Source organism: Oncorhynchus clarkii, chromosome 18 (assembly GCF_045791955.1).
Source record: "Oncorhynchus clarkii lewisi isolate Uvic-CL-2024 chromosome 18, UVic_Ocla_1.0, whole genome shotgun sequence".
Taxonomy (NCBI): Eukaryota; Metazoa; Chordata; class Actinopteri; order Salmoniformes; family Salmonidae; genus Oncorhynchus; species Oncorhynchus clarkii.
The window spans coordinates 29,321,526-29,346,355 of NC_092164.1; the positions used below are offsets into that span (position 1 = coordinate 29,321,526).

General features: G+C 38.4%; 1 protein-coding gene across 1 annotated transcript; it reads right to left on the minus strand.

Moving 5' to 3' along the window:
• Positions 1 to 17,378: 17,378 nt before the first annotated feature.
• LOC139373294 (NADH dehydrogenase [ubiquinone] flavoprotein 1, mitochondrial-like) lies at positions 17,379 to 23,247 on the minus strand. The gene is made up of 11 exons (XM_071113647.1): positions 23,175 to 23,247; positions 22,356 to 22,474; positions 22,161 to 22,243; positions 21,788 to 21,958; positions 21,365 to 21,548; positions 20,754 to 20,943; positions 20,322 to 20,534; positions 19,807 to 19,973; positions 19,462 to 19,543; positions 19,175 to 19,320; positions 17,379 to 17,611 (listed from the first exon to the last, which is right to left on the minus strand). Exons 2-11 carry the CDS (start codon positions 22,464 to 22,466, stop codon positions 17,534 to 17,536), a joined length of 1,425 nt encoding a protein of 474 aa, XP_070969748.1. The 5' UTR covers positions 22,467 to 22,474; positions 23,175 to 23,247; the 3' UTR covers positions 17,379 to 17,533.
• Positions 23,248 to 24,830: the final 1,583 nt, after the last annotated feature.

A 24,830-nucleotide genomic window follows, 5' to 3' on the forward strand; every position in this document is an offset into this window, starting at 1 on the left:
CGGGAAAAATCGGGAAAAAATCGGAAAAAAATCGGAAAAAATCGGGAAAAAATCGGAAAATAATCGGGAAAAAAAATCGGAAAAAAATCGGAAAAAATCGGGAAAAAATCGGGAAAAAATCGGGAAAAAATCGGGAAAAAATCGGAAAAAAATCGGAAAAAAATCGGAAAAAATCGGAAAAAAATCGGAAAAAAATCGGAAAAAATCGGGAAAAAATCGGAAAAAATCGGAAAAAAAATCGGGAAAATTCGGGAAAAAAAATCGGAAAAAAATCGGAAAAAGTCGGAAAAAATCGGGAAAAAATCGGGAAAAAATCGGAAAAAATCGGAAAAAAATCGGGAAAAAAAATCGGAAAAAAAACGGAAAAAAATCGGAAAAAAAATCGGAAAAAATCGGAAAAAATCGGGAAAAAATCGGGAAAAAATCGTGAAAAAATCGGGAAAAATAAATCGGAAAAAAACGGAAAAAATCGGAAAAAAATCGGAAAAAAATCGTGAAAAAATCGGGAAAAATAAATCGGAAAAAAACGGAAAAAATCGGAAAAAAACGGAAAAAATCGGAAAAAATCGGAAAAAAATCGGAAAAAAATCGGAAAAAATCGGGAAAAAAAATCGGAAAAAAATCGGAAAAAGTCGGGAAAAATCGGGAAAAAATCGGGAAAAAATCGGGAAAAAAAATCGGAAAAAAATCGGAAAAAATCGGAAAAAATCGGGAAAAAATCGGGAAAAAATCGGGAAAAAAAATCGGAAAAAAATCGGAAAAATTCGGGAAAAATCGGGAAAAAATCTGAAAAAAATCGGGAAAAAAAATCGGAAAAAAATCGGGAAAAAATCGGAAAAAGTCGGGAAAAATCGGGAAAAAATCGGAAAAAAATCGGAAAAAATCGGGAAAAAATCGGAAAAAGTCGGGAAAAATCGGGAAAAAATCGGAAAAAAATCGGAAAAAATCGGGAAAAAATCGTGAAAAAATCGGGAAAAATAAATCGGAAAAAAATCGGAAAAAATCGGAAAAAATCGGAAAAAAATTGGAAAAAGTCGGGAAAAATCGGGAAAAATCGGGAAAAAATCGGGAAAAACAATCGGAAAAAAATCGGAAAATTCGGGAAAAATCGGGAAAAAATCGGGAAAAAATCGGAAAAAATCGGAAAAAATCGGGAAAAAATCGGAAAAAATCGGAAAAAAATCGGGAAAAAAAATCGGAAAAAAATCGGGAAAAAATCGGGAAAAAATCGGGAAAAAATCGGAAAAATTCGGGAAAAAATCGGAAAAAAATCGGAAAAAAATCGGGAAAAAAAATCGGAAAAAAATCGGGAAAAAAAAATCGGAAAAAAATCGGAAAAAATCGGAAAAAAATTGGAAAAAGTCGGGAAAAATCGGGAAAAATCGGGAAAAAATCGGGAAAAAAAATCGGAAAAAAATCGGAAAAAGTCGGGAAAAATCGGGAAAAAAAATCGGAAAAAAATCGGAAAAAGTCGGGAAAAATCGGTAAAAAATCGGGAAAAAATCGGAAAAAATCTGAAAAAAATCGGAAAAAAAACGGAAAAAAATCGGGAAAAAAATCGGAAAAAATCGGGAAAAAATCGGGAAAAAATCGGGAAAAAAAATCGGAAAAAAATCGGAAAAATTCGGGAAAAAATCTGAAAAAAATCGGGAAAAAAAATCGGAAAAAAATCGGGAAAAAATCGGAAAAAGTCGGGAAAAATCGGGAAAAAATCGGAAAAAAATCGGAAAAAATCGGGAAAAAATCGGAAAAAGTCGGGAAAAATCGGGAAAAAATCGGAAAAAATCGGGAAAAAATCGTGAAAAAATCGGGAAAAAATCGGGAAAAAATCGGAAAAAAATCGGAAAAAAATCGGAAAAAAAATCGGAAAAAATCGGAAAAAATCGGAAAAAAAACGGAAAAAAATCGGAAAAAAATCGGGAAAAAATCGGAAAAAAAACGGAAAAAAATCGGAAAAAATCGGAAAAAAATCGGAAGAAATCGGGAAAAAATCGGAAAAAAATCGGGAAAAAATCGGGAAAAAAAATCGGAAAAAATCGGAAAAAATCAGAAAAAAATCGGGAAAAAAATCGGGAAAAAATCGGGAAAAAATCGGAAAAAAATCGGAAAAAAATCGGAAAAAAAATCGGAAAAAATCGGAAAAAATCGGAAAAAAACGGAAAAAAATCGGAAAAAAATCGGGAAAAAATCGGAAAAAAAACGGAAAAAAATCGGAAAAAATCGGAAAAAAATCGGAAGAAATCGGGAAAAAATCGGGAAAAAATCGGAAAAAATCGGAAAAAAATCGGAAAAAAATCGGGAAAAAAATCGGGAAAAAAAATCGGGAAAAAATCGGGAAAAAATCGGGAAAAAATCGGAAAAAAATCGGAAAAAAATCGGAAAAAAATCGGAAAAAATCGGGAAAAAATCGGAAAAAAAACGGAAAAAAATCGGAAAAAATCGGAAAAAAATCGGAAGAAATCGGGAAAAAATCGGGAAAAAATCGGAAAAAATCGGAAAAAAATCGGAAAAAAATCGGGAAAAAAATCGGGAAAAAAAATCGGAAAAAATCGGAAAAAAATCGGAAAAAAATCGGGAAAAAAATCGGGAAAAAAAATCGGGAAAAAATCGGGAAAAAATCGGAAAAAAATCGGAAAAAAATCGGAAAAAAATCGGAAAAAAATCGGAAAAAATCGGGAAAAAATCGGAAAAAAACGGAAAAAAATCGGGAAAAAAAATCGGAAAAAAATCGGAAAAAAAACGGAAAAAAATCGGAAAAAATCGGAAAAAAATCGGGAAAAAATCGGAAAAAAACGGAAAAAAATCGGAAAAAATCGGAAAAAAATCGGAAGAAATCGGGAAAAAATCGGGAAAAAATCGGAAAAAATCGGAAAAAAATCGGAAAAAAATCGGGAAAAAAAATCGGGAAAAAAAATCGGGAAAAAATCGGGAAAAAATCGGAAAAAAATCCGAAAAAAAATCGGAAAAAATCGGAAAAAATCGGAAAAAATCGGGAAAAAATCGGAAAAAAATCGGAAAAAAATCGGAAGAAATCGGGAAAAAATCGGGAAAAAATCGGAAAAAATCGGAAAAAAATCGGGAAAAAAAATCGGAAAAAAATCGGAAAAAAATCGGAAAAAAATCAGAAAAAAATCGGAAAAAAACGGAAAAAAATCGGAAAAAAATCGGAAAAAATCGGAAAAAAATCGGAAAAAATCGGAAAAAATCGGGAAAAAAAAATCGGAAAAAATCGGAAAAAATCGGGAAAAAATCGGAAAAAAATCGGAAAAAGTCGGGAAAAATCGGGAAAAAATCGGGAAAAAAATCTGAAAAAATCGGAAAAAAATCGGAAAAAAAATCGGAAAAAATCGGAAAAAATCGGATAAAATCGGGAAAAAATCGGGAAAAAATCGGAAAAAAATCGGAAAAAGTCGGGAAAAATCGGGAAAAAATCGGGAAAAAATCGGGAAAAAAAATCGGAAAAAAATCGGGAAAAAATCGGGAAAAAAAAATCGGAAAAAATCGGAAAAAATCAGAAAAAAATCGGGAAAAAAATCGGGAAAAAATCGGGAAAAAATCGGAAAAAAATCGGAAAAAAATCGGAAAAAAAATCGGAAAAAATCGGAAAAAAACGGAAAAAAAACGGAAGAAATCGGGAAAAAATCGGGAAAAAATCGGAAAAAATCGGAAAAAAATCGGAAAAAAATCGGGAAAAAAATCGGGAAAAAAATCGGGAAAAAAAATCGGGAAAAAATCGGGAAAAAATCGGAAAAAAATCGGAAAAAAATCGGAAAAAAATCGGAAAAAAACGGAAAAAAATCGGAAAAAATCGGGAAAAATCAGAAAAAAATCGGAAAAAGTCGGGAAAAATCGGGAAAAAATCGGGAAAAAAAATCGGAAAAAAATCGGAAAAAGTCGGGAAAAATCGGGAAAAAATCGGAAAAAAATCGGGAAAAAAAATCGGAAAAAAATCGGAAAAAGTCGGGAAAAATCGGGAAAAAATCGGAAAAAAATCGGGAAAAAAAATCGGAAAAAAATCGGAAAAAATCGGAAAAAAAACAGAAAAAAATCTGAAAAAATCGGAAAAAAATCGGAAAAAATCGGAAAAAAACGGAAAAAAATCGGGAAAAAAAATCGGAAAAAAATCGGGAAAAAAAAATCGGGAAAAAATCGGGAAAAAATCGGAAAAAAATCGGAAAAAGTCGGGAAAAATCGGGAAAAAATCGGAAAAAAATCGGGAAAAAAAATCGGAAAAAAATCGGAAAAAATCGGGAAAAAATCGGAAAAAAACGGAAAAAAATCGGGAAAAAAAATCGGAAAAAAATCGGAAAAAAAACGGAAAAAAATCGGAAAAAATCGGAAAAAAATCGGAAAAAATCGGAAAAAATCGGGAAAAAATCGGAAAAAAATCGGAAAAAGTCGGGAAAAATCGGGAAAAAATCGGGAAAAAAATCTGAAAAAATCGGAAAAAAATCGGAAAAAAAATCGGAAAAAATCGGAAAAAATCGGATAAAATCGGGAAAAAATCGGGAAAAAATCGGAAAAAAATCGGAAAAAGTCGGGAAAAATCGGGAAAAAATCGGGAAAAAATCGGAAAAAAAATCGGAAAAAAATCGGAAAAAATCGGAAAAAAAAATCGGAAAAAATCGGAAAAAATCAGAAAAAAATCGGGAAAAAAATCGGGAAAAAATCGGGAAAAAATCGGAAAAAAATCGGAAAAAAATCGGAAAAAAAATCGGAAAAAATCGGAAAAAAACGGAAAAAAAACGGAATAAATCGGGAAAAAATCGGGAAAAAATCGGAAAAAATCGGAAAAAAATCGGAAAAAAATCGGGAAAAAAATCGGGAAAAAAATCGGGAAAAAAAATCGGGAAAAAATCGGGAAAAAATCGGAAAAAAATCGGAAAAAAATCGGAAAAAAATCGGAAAAAAACGGAAAAAAATCGGAAAAAATCGGGAAAAATCAGAAAAAAATCGGAAAAAGTCGGGAAAAATCGGGAAAAAATCGGGAAAAAAAATCGGAAAAAAATCGGAAAAAGTCGGGAAAAATCGGGAAAAAATCGGAAAAAAATCGGGAAAAAAAATCGGAAAAAAATCGGAAAAAATCGGAAAAAAAACAGAAAAAAATCTGAAAAAATCGGAAAAAAATCGGAAAAAATCGGAAAAAAACGGAAAAAAATCGGGAAAAAAAATCGGAAAAAAATCGGGAAAAAAAAATCGGGAAAAAATCGGGAAAAAATCGGAAAAAAATCGGAAAAAGTCGGGAAAAATCGGGAAAAAATCGGAAAAAAATCGGGAAAAAAAATCGGAAAAAAATCGGAAAAAATCGGGAAAAAATCGGAAAAAAACGGAAAAAAATCGGGAAAAAAAATCGGAAAAAAATCGGAAAAAAAACGGAAAAAAATCGGAAAAAATCGGAAAAAAATCGGGAAAAAATCGGAAAAAAAACGGAAAAAAATCGGAAAAAATCGGAAAAAAATCGGGAAAAAATCGGAAAAAAATCGGAAAAAATCGGAAAAAAATCGGAAGAAATCGGGAAAAAAATCGGGAAAAAATCGGAAAAAATCGGAAAAAAATCGGAAAAAAATCGGGAAAAAAATCGGGAAAAAAAAATCGGGAAAAAATCGGGAAAAAATCGGGAAAAAATCGGAAAAAAATCGGAAAAAAATCGGAAAAAAATCGGAAAAAAACGGAAAAAAATCGGAAAAAGTCGGGAAAAATCGGGAAAAAATCGGGAAAAAATCGGAAAAAAAACAGAAAAAAATCTGAAAAAATCGGAAAAAAATCGGAAAAAATCGGAAAAAAACGGAAAAAAATCGGGAAAAAAAATCGGAAAAAAATCGGGAAAAAAAAATCGGGAAAAAATCGGGAAAAAATCGGAAAAAAATCCGAAAAAAATCCGAAAAAAAATCGGAATAAATCGGAAAAAATCGGAAAAAATCGGGAAAAATCAGAAAAAAATCGGAAAAAGTCGGGAAAAATCGGGAAAAAATCGGGAAAAAAAATCGGAAAAAAATCGGAAAAAGTCGGGAAAAATCGGGAAAAAATCGGAAAAAAATCGGGAAAAAAAATCGGAAAAAAATCGGAAAAAATCGGGAAAAAATCGGAAAAAAATCGGGAAAAAATCGGGAAAAAAAAATCGGAAAAAATCGGAAAAAATCAGAAAAAAATCGGGAAAAAAATCGGGAAAAAATCGGGAAAAAATCGGGAAAAAATCGGAAAAAAAACGGAAAAAATCGGAAAAAAATCGGAAAAAATCGGAAAAAATCGGGAAAAAAAAATCGGAAAAAATCGGAAAAAAATCGGGAAAAAATCGGAAAAAAATCGGAAAAAGTCGGGAAAAATCGGGAAAAAATCGGGAAAAAAATCGGAAAAAATCGGAAAAAAATCGGAAAAAAAATCGGAAAAAAAATCGGAAAAAATCGGATAAAATCGGGAAAAAATCGGGAAAAAATCGGAAAAAAATCGGAAAAAGTCGGGAAAAATCGGGAAAAAATCGGGAAAAAATCGGGAAAAAAAATCGGAAAAAAATCGGAAAAAGTCGGGAAAAATCGGGAAAAAATCGGAAAAAAATCGGGAAAAAAAATCGGAAAAAAATCGGAAAAAATCGGGAAAAATCGGGAAAAAATCGGAAAAAAATCGGGAAAAAAAATCGGAAAAAAATCGGAAAAAATCGGAAAAAATCGGAAAAAAATCGGGGAAAAAAATCGGAAAAAAATCGGAAAAAGATCGGGAAAAAAAAATCGGAAAAAATAGGGAAAAAATCGGGAAAAAAAATCGGGAAAAAATCGGAAAAAAATCGGGAAAAAAAATCGGGAAAAAAAATCGGGAAAAAAATCGGAAAAAATCGGAAAAAATCGGGAAAAAATCGGAAAAAATCGGAAAAAAATCGGGAAAAAAAATCGGAAAAAATCGGGAAAAAATCGGAAAAAAATCGGAAAAAAATCGGGAAAAAATCGGAAAAAAATCGGAAAAAAATCGGAAAAAATCGGGAAAAAATCGGGAAAAAATCGGAAAAAAAATCGGAAAAAAATCGGAAAAAAAAATCGGAAAAAAATCGGAAAAAATCGGAAAAAATCGGAAAAAAATCGGAAAAAATCGGAAAAAATCGGGAAAAAAAATCGGGAAAAAATCGGAAAAAATCGGAAAAAAATCGGGAAAAAAAATCGGAAAAAAATCGGGAAAAAAACGGAAAAAATCGGGAAAAAAAATCGGGAAAAAATCGGGAAAAAAATCGGGAAAAAATCGGAAAAAAATCGGGAAAAAAAATCGGAAAAAAATCGGGAAAAAAACGGAAAAAATCGGGAAAAAAAATCGGGAAAAAATCGGGAAAAAATCGGGAAAAAAAAATCGGAAAAAATCGGGAAAAAAACGGAAAAAATCGGGAAAAAAAATCGGGAAAAAATCGGGAAAAAATCGGGAAAAAAAAATCGGAAAAAATCGGAAAAAAATCGGAAAAAAAATAGGAAAAAATCGGAAAAAATCGGAAAAAATCGGAAAAAAATCGGAAAAAAATCGGGAAAAAATCGGGGAAAAAAAATCGGAAAAAAATCGGGAAAAAACGGAAAAAATCGGGAAAAAAAATCGGGAAAAAATCGGAAAAAAATCGGAAAAAAATCGGAAAAAAATCGGAAAAAAAATCGGAAAAAATCGGAAAAAATCGGAAAAAATCGGGAAAAAAATCGGGAAAAAATCGGGGAAAAAAAATAGGAAAAAAATCGGAAAAAATCGGAAAAAATCGGGAAAAAATCGGGAAAAAATCGGGAAAATAAATCGGAAAAAAATCGGGAAAAAATCGGGACAAAAAAATCGGAAAAAATCGGAAAAAAATGGGAAAAAAATCGGAAGAAATCGGGAAAAAAAATCGGAAAAAAATCGGAAAAATCGGGAAAAAAATCGGGAAAAAATCGGGAAAAAAAATCGGAAAAAAATCGGAAAAAGTCGGGAAAAATCGGGAAAAAATCGGAAAAAAATCGGGAAAAAAAATCGGAAAAAAATCGGGAAAAAATCGGGAAAAAAAAATCGGAAAAAATCGGAAAAAATCGGAAAAAATCGGAAAAAATCGGGAAAAAAATCGGGAAAAAATCGGGAAAAAAAATCGGAAAAAAATCGGAAATAAATCGGAAATAAATCGGAAATAAATCGGAAAAAGTCGGGAAAAATCGGGAAAAAATCGGGAAAAAATCGGGAAAAAAAATCGGAAAAAAATCGGGAAAAAATCGGGACAAAAAAATCGGAAAAAATCGGAAAAAAATGGGAAAAAAAATCGGAAAAAATCGGGAAAAAAAATCGGGAAAAAATCGGAAAAATCGGGAAAAAATCGGGAAAAAAAATCGGAAAAAAATCGGAAAAAATCGGAAAAATATCGGGAAAAAAAATCGGAAAAAAATCGGAAAAAATCGGGAAAAATCGGGAAAAAATCGGAAAAAAATCGGGAAAAAAAATCGGAAAAAAATCGGAAAAAGTCGGGAAAAATCGGGAAAAAAATCGGGAAAAAATCGGGAAAAAAAATCGGAAAAAAATCGGAAAAAGTCGGGAAAAATCGGGAAAAAATCGGAAAAAAAATCGGGAAAAAAAATCGGAAAAAAATCGGAAAAAATCGGGAAAAATCGGGAAAAAATCGGAAAAAAATCGGGAAAAAAAATCGGAAAAAAATCGGAAAAAATCGGAAAAAAATCGGGAAAAAAATCGGAAAAAAATCGGATAAAAAATCGGGAAAAAAAAAATCGGGAAAAAAAAATCGGAAAAAAATCGGAAAAAATCGGAAAAAAATCGGAAAAAATCGGAAAAAAATCGGGAAAAAATCGGAAAAAAATCGGAAAAAAATAGCCCACAAATATAGCCCACAAAGATCTCCGCCATGGCACAACCCAAGGGGGGGCGCCAACCCAGACAGGATGACCACATCAGTGAATCAACCCACTCAGGTGACGCACCCCTTCCAGGGATGGCATGAGAGAGCCCCAGAAAGCCAGTGACCCAGCCCCTGTAATAGGGTTAGAGGCAGAGAATCCCAGTGGAAAGAGGGGAACCGGCCAGGCAGAGACAGCAAGGGCGGTTCGTTGCTCCAGAGCCTTTCCGTTCACCTTCCCACTCCTTGGCCAGACTACACTCAATCATATGACCCACTGAAGAGATGAGTCTTCAGTAAAGACTTAAAGGTTGAGACCGAGTTTGCGTCTCTGACATGTTTAGGCAGACCGTTCCATAAAAATTGAGCTCTATAGGAGAAAGCCTTGCCTCCAGCTGTTTGCTTAGAAATTCTAGGGACAATTAGGAGGCCTGCGTCTTGTGACCGTAGCGTACGTGTAGGTATGTACGGCAGGACCAAATCAGAGAGATAGGTAGGAGCAAGCCCATGTAATGCTTTGTAGGTTAGCAGTAAAAACCTTGAAATCAGCCCTTGCTTTGACAGGAAGCCAGTGTAGGGAGGCTAGCACTGGAGTAATATGATCAATTTGTTTGGTTCTAGTCAGGATTCTAGCAGCCGTATTTAGCACTAACTGAAGTTTATTTAGTGCTTTATCCGGGTAGACGGAAAGTAGAGCATTGCAGTAGTCTAACCTAGAAGTGACAAAAGCATTGATTAATTTCTCTGCATCAATTTTGGACAGAAAGTTTCTGATTTTTGCAATGTTACGTAGATGGAAAAAAGCTGTCCTTGAAATGGTCTTGATATGTTCTTCAAAAGAGAGATCAGGGTCCAGAGTAACGCTGAGGTCCTTCACAGTTTTATTTGAGATGACTGTACAACCATTAAGATTAATTGTCAGATTCAACAGAAGATCTCTTGTTTCTTGGGACCTAGAACAAGCATCTCTGTTTTGTCCGAATTTAAAAGTAGAACGTTTGCAGCCATCCACTTCCTTATGTCTGAAACACATGCTTCTAGCAAGGGCAATTTTGGGACTTCACCATGTTTCATTGAAATGTACAGCTGTGTGTCATCCGCATAGCAGTGAAAGTTAACATTATGTTTTCGAATAAAATCCCCAAAAGGTAAAATATATAGTGAAAACAGTAGTGGTCCTAAAACGGAACCTTGAGGAACACCGACATTTACAGTTGATTTGTCAGAGGACAAATCATTCACAGAGACAAACTGATATCTTTCCGACAGATAAGATCTAAGCAGGCCAGAACTTGTCCGTGTAGACCAATTAGGCTTTCCAATCTCTCCAAAAGAATGTGGTGATCGATGGTATCAAAAGCAGCACTAAGGTCTAGGAGCACAAGGACAGATGCAGAGCCTCGGTCCGATGCCATTAAAATGTCATTTACCACCTTCACAAGTGCAGTCTCAGTGCTATGATGGGGTCTAAAACCAGACTGAAGCATTTCGTATACATTGTTTGTCTTCAGGAAGGCAGTGAGTTGCTGCGCAACAGCCTTTTCTAAAATTTTTGAGAGGAATGGAAGATTCGATATAGGCCGATAGTTTTTTATTTTTTCTGGGTCAAGGTTTGGCTTTTTCAAGAGAGGCTTTATTACTGCCACTTTTAGTGAGTTTGGTACACATCCGGTGGATAGAGAGCCATTTATTATGTTCAACATAGGAGGGCCAAGCACAGGAAGCAGCTCTTTCAGTAGATTAGTTGGAATAGGGTCCAGTATGCAGCTTGAAGGTTTAGAGTAACTAACCTCCAGATGAGCTTCAATATCTACAACTCTCCTTCCGTGGTCTCCAACTGCTCTTAAATGTAAGTAAAACTAAATGCATTCAATTGATCACTGCCTGCACCTGCCCACCCGTCCTACTCTGGACGGTTCTGATTTAGAATACGTGGACAACTACAAATACCTAGGTGTCTGGTTAGACTGTAAACTCTCCTTCCAGACTCACATTAAGTACAGGAGTACAGGAGCATCTCCAATCCAAAATTAAACCTAGAATCGGCTTCCTTTATCGCAACAAAGCATCCTTCACTCATGCTGCCAAACATACCCTCGTAAGACTGACCATCCTACTTTGGCGATGTCATTTATAAACACTCTACTCAACAAATTGGATGCAGTCTATCACAGTACCATCCGTTTTGTCACCAAAGCCCCATACACTGCCCACCACTGCGACCTGTACGCTCTCGTGTTGGTTGGCCCTCGCTTCATACTCGTCGCCAAACCCACTGGCTACAGGTTATCTACAAGTCTCTGCAAGGTAAAGCCCCACCTTATCTCAGCTCACTGGTCACCATAGCAGCACCCACTCGTAGCACGCGTTCCAGCAGGTATATCTCACTGGTCACCCCCAAAGCCAATTCCTCCTTTGGTCGCGTTTCCTTCCAGTTCTCTGCTGCCAATGACTGGAAAGAATTGCAAAAATCACTGAAGCTGGAGACTCATATCTCCCTCACTAGCTTTAAGCACCAGCTGTTAGAGCAGCTCACAGATCACTCCACCTGGACATAGCCCATATGTAAACAGCCCATCTATCTACCTCATTCCCATACTGTATTTATTTATCTTGCACCTTTGCACCCCAATATCTCTACTTGCACATTCATCTTCTGCGCATCTACCATTCCAGTGTTTAATTGCTATATTGTAATTACCTCGCCACCATGGCCTATTTATTTCCTTAACTCCCTTATCTTACCTAATTTGCAGTCAGTGTATATAGACTTTTGTTTTCTTTTGTTTCTACTGTATTCTTGACTGTATGTTTTGTTTATTCCATGTGTAACTCTGTGTTGTTGTATGTGCCAAATTGCTACGCTTTATCTTGGCTAGGTTGCAGTTGCAAATGAGAACTTGTTCTCAAATAGCCTACCTGGTTAAATAAAAGTGAAATATATATATTTTTTAAAGCCTGCCACCATTGTTCCTGTTCCCAAGAAAGCTAAGGCAACTGAACTATATTACTCACTTCTGTCATCATGAAGTACTTTGAGAGACTAGTCAAGGATCATATCACCTACACCCTACCTGTCACCCTAGACCCACTTCAATTTGCTTACTGACCCAATAGGTCCACAGACGATGCAATCGCCATCACACTGCACGCTGCCCTAACCCATCTGGACAAGAGGAATACCTACATTAGAATGCTGCTAATGGACTATAGCTCAGCATTCAACACCATAGTACCCTCCAAGCTCATCATTAAGCTCGAGGCCTCGGGGTTATGGACTTCCTGATGGGCTGCCCCCAGGTGGTGAACGACATCTCCACTACCCTGATCCTCAACGCAAGGGTGCATTCTCAGCCCCCTCCTGTACTCCCTGTTCACCCACGAGTTTGTGGCCATGCACGCCTTCCAACTCAATCATCAAGGTTGCAGACGACACTACAGTGGTAGGCTTGATTACCAACGACGACGAGACAGCCTACAGGGAGGAGGTGAGGGCCTTCGGAGTGTGGTGTCAGGAAAAAAACTCTCACTCAATGTCAGCAAAACAAAAGAGATGATCGTGGACTTCAGGAAACAGCAAAGGCAGCACCCCCCTATCCACATCGATGGGACAGCAGTGGAGAAGGTGGAAAGTTTTAAGTTCCTCAGTGTACATACAGTGCCTTGCGAAAGTATTCGGCCCCCTTGAACTTTGCGACCTTTTGCCACATTTCAGGCTTCAAACATAAAGATATAAAACTGTATTTTTTTGTGAAGAATCAACAACAAGTGGGACACAATCATGAAAGGGAACGACATTTATTGGATATTTCAAACTTTTTTAACCTCTCTGATCTCCCAAACCCGGATCCGGTATCGTGACTACAGCCTCAAGCTCATTACCATAACGCAACGTTAACTATTCATGAAAATCGCAAATGAAATGAAATAAATATGCCATCTCGCAAGCTTAGCCTTTTGTAAACAACACTGTCATCTCAGATTTTCAAAATATGCTTCTCAACCATAGGAAAACAATAATTTGTGTAAAAGTAGCTAGCTAGCAAAGCATTTAGCGTTAGCATTAGCGTTAGCATCCAGCACGCAACATTTCAACAAAAACATAAAAGCCTTCAAATAAAATCATTTACCTTTGAAGAACTTCTGATGTTTTCAATGAGGATACTCTCAGTTAGATAGCAGATGCTCAGTTTTTCCAAAAAGATTCTTTGTGTATTAGAAATAGCTCCGTTTTATACATCACATTTGGCTACCAAAAAAACCCCGAAAATTCAGTCCTCAAAACGCGAACTTTTTTCCAAATTAACTCCAAAATATCGACTGAAAACATGGCAAACGTTGTTTAGAATCAATCATCAAGGTGTTTTTCACATATCTCTTCATTGATACATCGTTCTTGGACACATGGTTTCTCCCCTGAATCAAATGGTAAAGTACAAGCAGCTGGCAATTGCGCACCGAATTCCACGCAGGACACCAGGCGGACACTTGGAAAATGTAGTCTCTTATGGTCAATCTTCCAATGATATGCCTACAAATACGTCACAATGCTGCTAAGACCTTGGGCGAACGACAGAAAGTGCGCAATCACAGCCATATAAGGAGACAATGGAAAACAGAGCTTCAGAAATTCTGCTAATTCCTGGTTGATGCATCATCTTGGTTTCGCCTGTAGAATGAGTTCTGGGGCACTTACAGACAAAATCTTTGCAGATTCTGAAACTTCAGTGTTTTCTTTCCAAAACTGCATCTTTTCGTGACAAAATATCGCGCTTAAAACGGGAACGTTTTTTATCCAAAAATGAAATAGCGCCCCTAGAGATCTAACAGGTTAACAAATCAAAAACTGAAAAATTGGGCGTGCAAAATTATTATTCCATCCATCTTCCCATCAATTTTAACCATCTTCCCTGTCCCTGCTGAAGAAAAGTAGGCCCAAACCATGATGCTGCCACCACCATGTTTGACAGTGGGGATGGTGTGTTCAGCTGTGTTGCTTTTACGCTAAACATAACGTTTTGCATTGTTGCCAAAAAGTTCAATTTTGGTTTCATCTGACCAGAGAACATTCTTCCACATGTTTGGTGTGTCTCCCAGGTGGCTTGTGGCAAACTTTAAACGACACTTTTTATGGATATCTTTAAGAAATGGCTTTCTTCTTGCCACTCTTCCATAAAGGCCAGATTTGTGCAATATACGACTGATTGTTGTCCTATGGACAGAGTCTCCCACCTCAGCTGTAGATCTCTGCAGTTCATCCAGAGTGATCATGGGCCTCTTGGCTGCATCTCTGATCAGTCTTCTCCTTGTATGAGCTGAAAGTTTAGAGGGACGGCCAGGTCTTGGTAGATTTGCAGTGGTCTGATACTCCTTCCGTTTCAATATTATCGCTTGCACAGTGCTCCTTGGGATGTTTAAAGCTTGGGAAATCTTTTTGTATCCAAATCCGGCTTTAAACTTCTTCACAACAGTATCTCGGACCTGCCTGGAGTGTTCCTTGTTCTTCATGATGCTCTCTGCGCTTTTAACGGACCTCTGAGACTATCACAGTGCAGGTGCATTTATACGGAGACTTGATTACACACAGGTGGATTGTATTTATCATCATTAGTCATTTAGGTCAACATTGGATCATTCAGAGATCCTCACTGAACTTCTGGAGAGAGTTTGCTGCACTGAAGGTAAAGGGGCTGAATAATTTTGCACGCCCAATTTTTCAGTTTTTGATTTGTTAAAAAAGTTTGAAATATCCAATAAATGTCGTTCCCTTTCATGATTGTGTCCCACTTGTTGTTGATTCTTCACAAAAAAATACAGTTTTATATCTTTATGTTTGAAGCCTGAAATGTGGAAAAGGTCGCAAAGTTCAAGGGGGCCGAATACTTTCGCAAGGCACTGTATCATTGACAAACTGAAATGGTCCACACACACAGACAGTGTGGGGAAGAAGGCACAACAGCACCTCTTCAACCTCAGGAGGCGGAAAAACGTGGCTTGCCACCAAAAACCTTCACTACCTTTTACACAATTGAGAGCATCCTGTCCGCCCACAACCGCAGGGCTCTCCAGAGGGTGGTGTGGTCTGCACAACGCATCGCTGGGGGCAAACTACCTGCTCTCCAGGACACCTACAACACCCAATGTCACAGGAAGGCAAAAAAGATCATCAAGGACAATAACCACCTGAGCCACTACCTGTTCACCCAGTTTCCATCCAGAAGGTGAAGTCAGTACAGGTGCATCAAGGCTGGGACAGAGATTGAAAAACAGCTTCAATCTCAAGGCCACCAGATTGTTAAACAGCCACCACTAGCACAGAGAGGCCTAACCTACCTACACAGACTTGATATCATTGGCCACTTAAATAAATGGAATACTAGTAACTTTAATAATGCCACTTATTTTTTTTTTTTACATATCTCGCATTACTTATCTCATATGTATATACTGTATCCTTCACTATCTATTACATCTTGCCGTTCTGTCACTGCTCATCCATATATTTTATACTTATTCTTATCCCTTTTCTTTACTAGATTGTGTGTATTTGGTTTTGTTGTGGAATTGTTAGATATTATCTCTTAGATACTGCTGCACTGTCAGCTCTAGAAGCATAAGCATTTCTCTACACTCGCAATAACATCTGCTGTGACCAATACAATTTGATTTGATTTCCACCGGTCCAATGTGCATTGCTCATGTTTCTTGGCCCAAGCAAGTATTTTCTTCTTATTGGTGTCCTTTAGTAATGATTTCTTCACAGCAATTCGACCACGAAGGACTGATTCACTATCTCCTCTGAACAGTTGATGTTGAGATGTCTGTTACTTGATCTCTTTGAAGCATTTATTTGGGCTGCAATCCGAGATCGCAAAAGCAGGTTGCCCAGCCCAGCAGAGATAGAATCTTCGGCAAAATCATTCACAAGGAGATTCCTGCAAAAAATATTATCCTTTGCAGCAGAGGTAACTCTGGGTCTTCCTTTCCTGTGGCGGTCCTCATAAGAGGACGCTTGGTTTTTGCAGCTGCACTTGAAGAAACTTTAAAAGTTCTTGAAATTTTCCGCATTGACTGACCTTCATGTCTTAAAGTAATGATGGACTGTCAATTCTCTTTGCTTATTTGAGCTGTTCTTGCCATAATATGGACTTGTTATTTTACCAAATAGAGCCATCTTCTGTATACCACTTGTCACAAAACAACTGATTGGCTCAAACGCATTAAGGAAAGAAATTCCACAAATTAACTTTTAACAAGACAAACCTGTTGAAATGAAGCTGGTTAAGAGAATGCCAAGAGTGTGCAAAGCTGTCATCAAGGCAAAGGGTGGCTACTTTGAAGAATCTCAAATATATTTTGATTCAAGACTTTTTTGGTTACAACATGTCATATGTGTTATTTCATAGTTTCGATGTCTTCACTATTATTCCACACTGTAGAAAATAGTAAACAAAGAAAAACCCTGGAAGGAGTAGATCTGTCCAAACCTTTGACTGGTACTGTAGGTAGCTAGCAATATAGCTTCTTTGCAAAAAAGACTTAGCCTAGTATTCATGGCACACTATAAATATCTGACTGCTACTAGGAAAGTATTCTGTACAAGACTAAATAGACAAATAAGACATTAGTTAATATGGAACAGTAAATTAAAATGTTCAATATATCTTTCGTTTTGGATCAAGGTAGCTAGTAACGACTGCCGGAGTATGCAGGGATTTGTAGTCTTGCACGATGTCTACTTCTACTGCTAAACAGCATTTTCGAATCAGAGGAAAGCCGAATATATTTATGTCACCTTGCCCGAGAGATTTACACGATTATCAAAAGGTCACGTTAGGGCAAGCCTACAGAAAACACAACCCTTATTTTAAGTGTTTCTAAAATTTAATGGTGAAAAAAAAACTATTGTAACCATTTTCCTGTTTGACCGCTAGGTTTTATGGGTATTATGAATCATACTGTGGCATTGTAAGTGCTTAATAGACCATGCGGTCCTAACAGTGTCGTACCTCCGTTTCGCGGGGCCAGCAAAGTCAACGGGGCAGAGAAACATTTGCAGTTTTATAGCTGAACTCATGCTATTTTACACATTTGCCATGAGGCTGAGAGAACATGTTGCATTTTTAAAACACATTTTCTGTAATATTTTTTATTGCTTATGAAATGTTCATATACTGTCTGAAGAGCCCAATCAAAAATTATATAACATTTTTTTTTTTTTTAATTGGGGGTGGGTCCTAATTCAGTCAGATCACATGCCAGACTGTTCTTGGTCTGTTTCACTCTGACATGGTGGACTGGATTCATCTATTTCTGCTGTGAGAAATTTAAATAACCTCATAAGGCAATTGCAGGATACTGATATTCATACAGTAGTTCATTTGTATCATCAACAGCTGCAATTGCATGTACCATGCTCCTCAACAATGTTCCTTCTGTTAAACGACAGGAGAGACGAACACAGATTCATCAAAATGAAGAAACAAATACCAATTCCAAGATTGAATTTTGTAAGTCTTAAATGAACAATACATATACAGCACAACTGTTAAATTGTTTAACTATTTTAGTTACATACAGCTTTATTGGCGACTTCAGACAAAGGCAAAAACGGAAAGGCAATTATTCACAATGAATGAGGCAATGCATTTCTATTTAAATAATTTGTGAATGAAGGGTAGAGGAAGGAAACGAAGGAGTGATTTAAGCTCTGGCTTGGTCCTTCTGCTGGAACTCTGCAATTCGGGTCTCCATGATAGGCCTGAAGTGTCTGATTAATCCCTATAGAGAGAAAGAAGAGAATGAGGCAGTGAGTTAAGAAAAGGGCAAGTCAGCCAACTACACTATTACCAAATCAAATACAATCTGTTTAAATAGCAGTCTCTATGGACAGATGCAGGCAGTCCATAGAACCCTGTATTACGTACCACCAATACACAATAATTGCTCATTCTATAGGACTGACCCGAACCATACTGTGCTGGCTTGGATATTTTCATTATGAGGCATTATTGTGTAACCAGGCCAGCCCAGTATAGTTTAGTTTGGCACTATAATGTGAATCAGGCATTTCACTGAAATAATAAACGTTTTGTTTTAGAAATGATAGTTTCCGGATACGACCATATCAATGACCAAAGGCTCGTACTTCTGTGTGTTATTGATGTTATAATTAAGTCTGATTTGATAGAGCAGTCTGACTGAGCGGTGGTAGGCAGCAGCAGGCTCGTAAGCATTCATTCAAACAGCACTTTTGTGCGTTTGCCAGCAGCTCTTTGCAATAATCTCGGGAGTTGATAGGCTTGAAGTCATAAACAGCGCAATGTTTGAAGAATTGCGAAGAGCTGCTGGCAAACGCACAAAAATGCTGTTTGAATGAATGCTTACGAGCCTGCTGCTGCCTACCACCGCTCAGTCAGACTGCTCTATCAAATCATAGACTTAATTATAACATAATAACACACAGAAATACGAGCCTTTGATCATTAATATGGTCGTATCCGGAAACAAAACATTTATTCTGGTGTAACCGATGTGAAATGGCTAGCTAGTTAGCGGGGTGCGCGCTAATAGCGTTTCAAACGTCACTCGCTCTGAGACTTGGAGACTTTGTTTTTGCATTATTTCAACCACATTGAACATGTTTCATTATTTATTTGAGGCTAAATTGATATTATTGATGTATTATATTAAGTTAAAATAAGTGTTCATTCAGTATTGTTGTAATTGTCATGATTACAAATAAATAAAACAATATCATCCAATTAATCGGTATCAGCTTTTTTTGGTCCTCCAATAATCGGTATCAGCGTTGAAAAATCATAAATCAGTCGATCTCTAGCCCAGATAACACAGTAGTGGCTTCGGGACACGTCTCTGAATGTCCTTGAGTGGCCCAGCCACAGCCAGGACTTGAACCCGATCGAACATCTCTGGAGAGACCTGAAAATAGCTGTGCAGCAATGCTCCCCATCCAACCTTACAGAGCTTGAGAGGATCTGCAGAGAATAGGAGAAACTCCCCAAATACAGGTGTGCCAAGCTTGTAGTGTCATACCCAAGAAGACTTGAGTCTGTAATCGCTGCCAAAGGTGCTTCAACAAAGTACTGAGTAAAGGGTCTGAATACTTCTGTAAATGTGATTTCAGTTTTTTTTTTTTTATACATTTGCAAAAATTTCAAAACCTGTTATTGCTTTCATTATGGGGTATTGTGTGTAGATTGAGGGGAGGGGGGAGGGACTATTTAATTCATTTTAGAATAAGGCTGTAACATGACAACGTGAAAAAAGGGGTCTGAATATTTTCTGAATGCACTTTGTATACAGTATCTCATGTATTTTTACCTGTACGGGCCACGCAGCTCCATCACCCAGGGCACAGATGGTGTGCCCCTCAATCTGCTTGCTGATTTCCCAGATCATGTCGATCTCAGCCGCCCGCGCATCACCCTTCACAAAGCGCCACATCATCTTGTTCATCCAGTCCACTCCTTCACAGAGGGAAAGAGAGATGGAGAAAATAAGTAAGATAAATATGGGAATAGGGTAGAAAGAGAGACAAACATACTTGTAGCAGTCTTTAAAAGGCACAACGTATGGATCAAAATAGTTAAGTAAGTAGCTTTCCTTACCCTCTCTGCAGGGGGTGCACTGGCCACAGCTCTCATGTTTGTAGAACTCAATCAAGCGGGCGATGGCTCTGATGACGTCAGTCTGCAATGAGAGTACATCTCTCAACAACATATCTCAATGTGTCAGATCTAATTTCAATTACCCTATATGTAAGAATCACTTTCTCATCATTGTTATACTGATACTTATACATACAGGGCCGGTTTCCCAGACACAGATTAACCCTAGACCTGTCCAAAATATCCTTTTCAATGGAGATTTTCTTTTGAAAGTGTTTCTTATTCCAGGACTAGGCTTGATCACTGTCTGGGAAACCAGCCCATACAGTGTGGATGAGAGTTTACAGATTTGTCCATGACGATGAGAGCGGCAGTGCCAAGGCCAGTCTGAGCCTGGACCAGGCCGTCAAAGTCCATCAGCACGGTGTCACACACTGAACGGGGGATGAGGGGTGTGGAAGAGCCTCCAGGGATCACACACAACAGATTGTCCCAGCCACCGCGCACACCACCTGGGAGAGAGAGAGACATTCACTTTGGTCAGTTGAATTGAGGCTGCACGTGTGTTAATGAGCAAGTACGATATATATACTATACCTTAATACTGAGAAAGGTCTGTTGTGGCATTAGTGTTTACTAGGAAACCTGATTGAGGGCTTTGATACAAAACCACCTGATAATGTTAAAATCCTCTGGATTGCTTTATTACTAATTTAAGACAACATACAGTACATATAATGGATATCTTTGAACTGACATGTTTGCTAACTGTAGCAACAATGGTGAGGTGGTTATTATAAATTGGGAAGAGAGATGCAGCTCAGTTTTAAATGCTCGCGTGGTGTACGGTAAGGACGTACCTGCGTGTCTCTCGATGAGGTCCTTGAGAGGAATAGACATCTCCTCCTCCACTGTGCAGGGGGTGTTGACATGACCTGAGATGTTGAAGAGCTTTGTGCCTGAATTCCTCTCTCTGCCAAAGCCTAGGAACCACGTGCCACCACGGCGACAAATAGTGGGCGCCACGGCTACCGTTTCAACGTTGGCGACAGTTGTTGGGCAACCAAACACACCTTGGAGGGAACAAAATGGTCAACCAGTTTAGAACTAAACTTTTAAGAGAAAAATTAAAGGATATTTGGATGTTATTGATGCAGAGGGTGTTCTGTTGAACCTCTAAATTGACCTATTATCATCAAAAAGATATCATTGCCATGCCATGATTAGTTCCATATTCTGGTATTACTACATCATGGGGGGACTCCATCTTCCTCTCCACCTCAGAAACTCACCAACGTCAGCAGGGAATGGGGGCTTCAGGCGGGGCTTCCCCTGCTTGCCCTCAAGGGACTCGATGAGTGCCGTCTCCTCTCCACAGATGTAGGCACCAGCCCCACGCATCACAAACACGTCAAAGTCGTAGCCAGAGCCGCAGGAGTTCTTCCCAATCAGACCAGCTGCATAGGCCTCGTTGATGGCCACCTGAGGTCAAAACCAGGATCAAATCAAATTTATTTATAAAGCCCTTCTTACATCAGCTGATATCTCAAAGTGCTGTACAGAAACCCAGCCTAAAACCCAAACAGCAAGCAATGCAGGTGTAGAAACATGGTGGCTAGGAAAAACTCCCTAGAAAGGCCAGAACCTAGGAAGAAACCGAGAGAGGCCAGTCCTCTTCTGGCTGTGCCGGGTGGAGATGGCCAAGATCAAAGAAGACATCATTCAAAATCTAAATCAATTACCTTAAAAGGAACCATATATGTGTTGAACGTACTAGGAACATTGGAAAAGGTGAAAAAGTGTGCCACATCTAAGAAGAGTAAGCATAACTGTTTAGAGATCAACCTGTAAACCATTGTAGTTATGAATTTGTTTTCCCTTTTCATGCAGTCCACGCTCTCACCTGCAGGTTGGAGGACTCATTGTAGAACTCTCCCCTGATGTAAATGTAGGCAGCGCGGGCTCCCATGGCCCTCCCGGCCACCAGGCAGCCCTCCACCAGCTTGTGGGGGTCGTTACGCATGATCTCCCTGTCCTTACAGGTGCCAGGCTCTCCTTCATCAGCATTCACCACCAGGTACTTTGGTCTAAGGATCAGATGAAGGGGGGATAGGAGTTTTAGATTCCTTTCTCAGGTCAAAGTTGGCAGTGTCAAATGGGGGTGTAGGGTAAAGTTGCACCTGGATTCTGATTTTGGGTAAGCTTAGCATTCTCCCCACTAATGGTTAAGATTAGTATTGGGGGAGGGAAAGCTGATCCTAGATCAGTACCTAGGGGAAACATCACAACGGAGCATCACATGAGCAACATAGGCAGTACCACTGACCTGCCATCACTGGGCTTGTTCATGAAGCCCCACTTCATGCCGGTGGGGAACCCTGCTCCACCTCTCCCCCGCAGCCCTGAAACTTTGATCTCGTTGAGGATCCAGTCCACTCCCTTCAGCAGGATCTCCTTGGTCTTGTACCAGTCACCACGACTTTGAGCTCCCTTTAGCCTGGAGCGACATCGGGAGAGAGAAATAATATGACACCTAATTCCTAAGAATACTATACGATTGATTGATTAAGTAATATGCATGAATGTTATATAATTGTACAGATGAAAAATTATGGTCCAAGCTCTCATACGCCAAAGGCCAGCATTTCTGACATTGTGTAGAGTGTTAATTGTGTATAGAGAACAGTTTGTAATGGTACCTCCAGTCATGTCGGCCATACAGGTTGGTGAAAATTCTATCCTGGTCAGCCAGGGGTCCAAATGTTGTCTTCTTTGGTGGTGCCTAAAGAGATTGCAAAACATTAGGCCTGATAGTCTAAACACAATACAGAATATTTGCTACCAATAGTCTGGAACTGTCAAATTTGCACTTTACACAGCTTGTGGAAGGATACCTCAACAGTTGTGCTGTTAAATCGTGTGATGGACGTCACTCTGCCTTGACAGACAGCAACTGGGCCCCGAGCCGCAGCACAGACCAAAGCCAACCGGGACAGGGACAGCATCCTGATACCTGGTTGCAGGACAGGAAGCAGTCAAGTCGATAGTTCAAATCATTTCAAATGTAGCCACAATACAATTATATTCATTGGTCAACATCCAGGGCAGGCTTCAGTTCCATCCCCATTACAAAAGCTCAAGCAACAACATTACAAAACCCAATGGCAATGTGACACGACCCAAATACAACACAAAAACATTAGGCGCCGTTACATGAATAGCATCAATGTCCATCATAAAATCCATGCCAAGGAAGCATACCGATTGCTTATGTCAGGCAACTCTTTTCGTCGCCACTGAACAAAGAATACTGTTGTCATTGTCAACTCAATACATTAACTTAGCTAGCTAATCAGATGTGTTAGTTAGATAAGGATGCATAGCACTGAAATTGTAACATTTCACAGGCCAAATGTTCAAAGGTGTGTAAGGAGACATCGTCAAATATCTAGCTAAAAGCCAAACACATTTCCCCTGGCACAGCAGTACCAGGACCTGCAAACGTCCCACCATGACCTCCACTTTGTGATAGCTAACGTTACAGTAGCTAGCTAGCATGCTAAACAGGCTACGACAATCGACTTCTGATGCATAAAACTGCTCCAAGTCTCATAATAATCGTATTATTTTTGTTACGTTTTGCATGATATATTAATGTAGCTATGAAAACAACAAAATCCCCAATGTTTTTGTTGCAAAAGTGGTCTTCGTACCTTGGTGTTGAATCCCGAACCTGTGTTACAAAATTACGTTCTTCTTCTTCTATGAGGTTTCTATGAGGCATCCAATTTGTTGCATTACCGCCACCTACTAGACTGGAGTACAACTCCCTAATCTACACTTCGCTTGATAGATAAAATGTAACAAATAAATACCATACCCTCTAACACTACGCTCACAAATTTCAAAATTATATCAAATACAATTTACACCACCCTACTGCACTAATTAAATGCATGTATTCCTACCTCATCATCCTGAATTTAAATTTAATTTGTTTTCAATTTAATCAGGCAAGTCGGTTAGGAATAAATTATTTTTTACAATTACAGCCTAGGAACAGTGGGTTAACTGCCTTGTTCAGGGGTAGAACAACATATTTTTACCTTGTCAGTTCAGGGATTTGATCAAGCAACTTTTCCATGCCATGAAAAGTGTGTTGGCCCAACACTCTAACCACTAGCCTACCTGCAGCCCCAAGGAAAGGATGGGACATCACCACTTAACACACACCCTGTAACTCTTGATGTCAAATCTCGTACACCCAAATACCTCTCTGCAACTACCATCACAACTTAAATGTTCTGTGACTTACATTCCATCACTGCAGTACAATTGATAACCATAACTATAAATGCTAAAAATCCAATCTTACTGAAACACATTCACTTGATGGCCTATCCCTCTGTACTGGTACAGATCTACTACTCACACCACTCCTCTCAGGATCCCTCCCCCTTGACCCATCTTCCTCTACTGTCTTCACTGCCTCAGCATATGACAACTTCTGCTCTACTCTGACCCTGGAAACCTCAACCTGTCTCTCTCGCACGGGACATTTCTGAACCCCAGCCCCATGGGCACCCTTACAATTAACACATTCCACTACTTTCCCCAATGCTACACATTCCTTTGTCTCATGCCCTTCTGCACACTTCTCACACCTAGGAACGTCCCTCCTACACACTGCTGCCACATCCCCATAAGCTTGACACCTGTAACAACGTAATGTATTTGGTACAAAAGCTCATACATGATAATACTGCACTTCTCCTGACATACATCTTGTTCTTGCCTTCTCAAGGTACGCCATTTAACAGGCTGTCACAATCTCCATACAATCAGCACAAACCCCTTGGGATGTGGCGCTCAACAGTGCATCCCACTCATAAAGCAGCTTCGTCTTGATGTGCTTCTTTACCTCCCTACAAAATAATGAGCAGAAGCAGCAGCAGCAGCAGATTCTTCTTCTGTAATAGCTTGGCGGTCCGCAAACAATCGTTTAAGTGCATGCCGCCACCTACGATCACTCATGATCTGTACGATCACTCAGGATCTGTCCAATTCTGTACTACCATGAAAAAAATGTTTAAAAAAAAAAAATCCCTACTAACTTCTACCACACCATACCACCCCCCACATTTACAACACGTAACCTTCACATTGCTCCCGCATTCACCGTAATCATGTTCGCCTCCAACACTTGGCACATATTTTCCTTCCTTTACATTGAACAGCTACATTTCCCATTCTTTAGCTTTTTATTATTCTTTAAGGTTTCATGGCAGTCTACACCTATTGGTGTACTGCTACCACCTACTCTATGGGAGGTGAACGAAATATAAAAATAAACATCTTATACAATACAA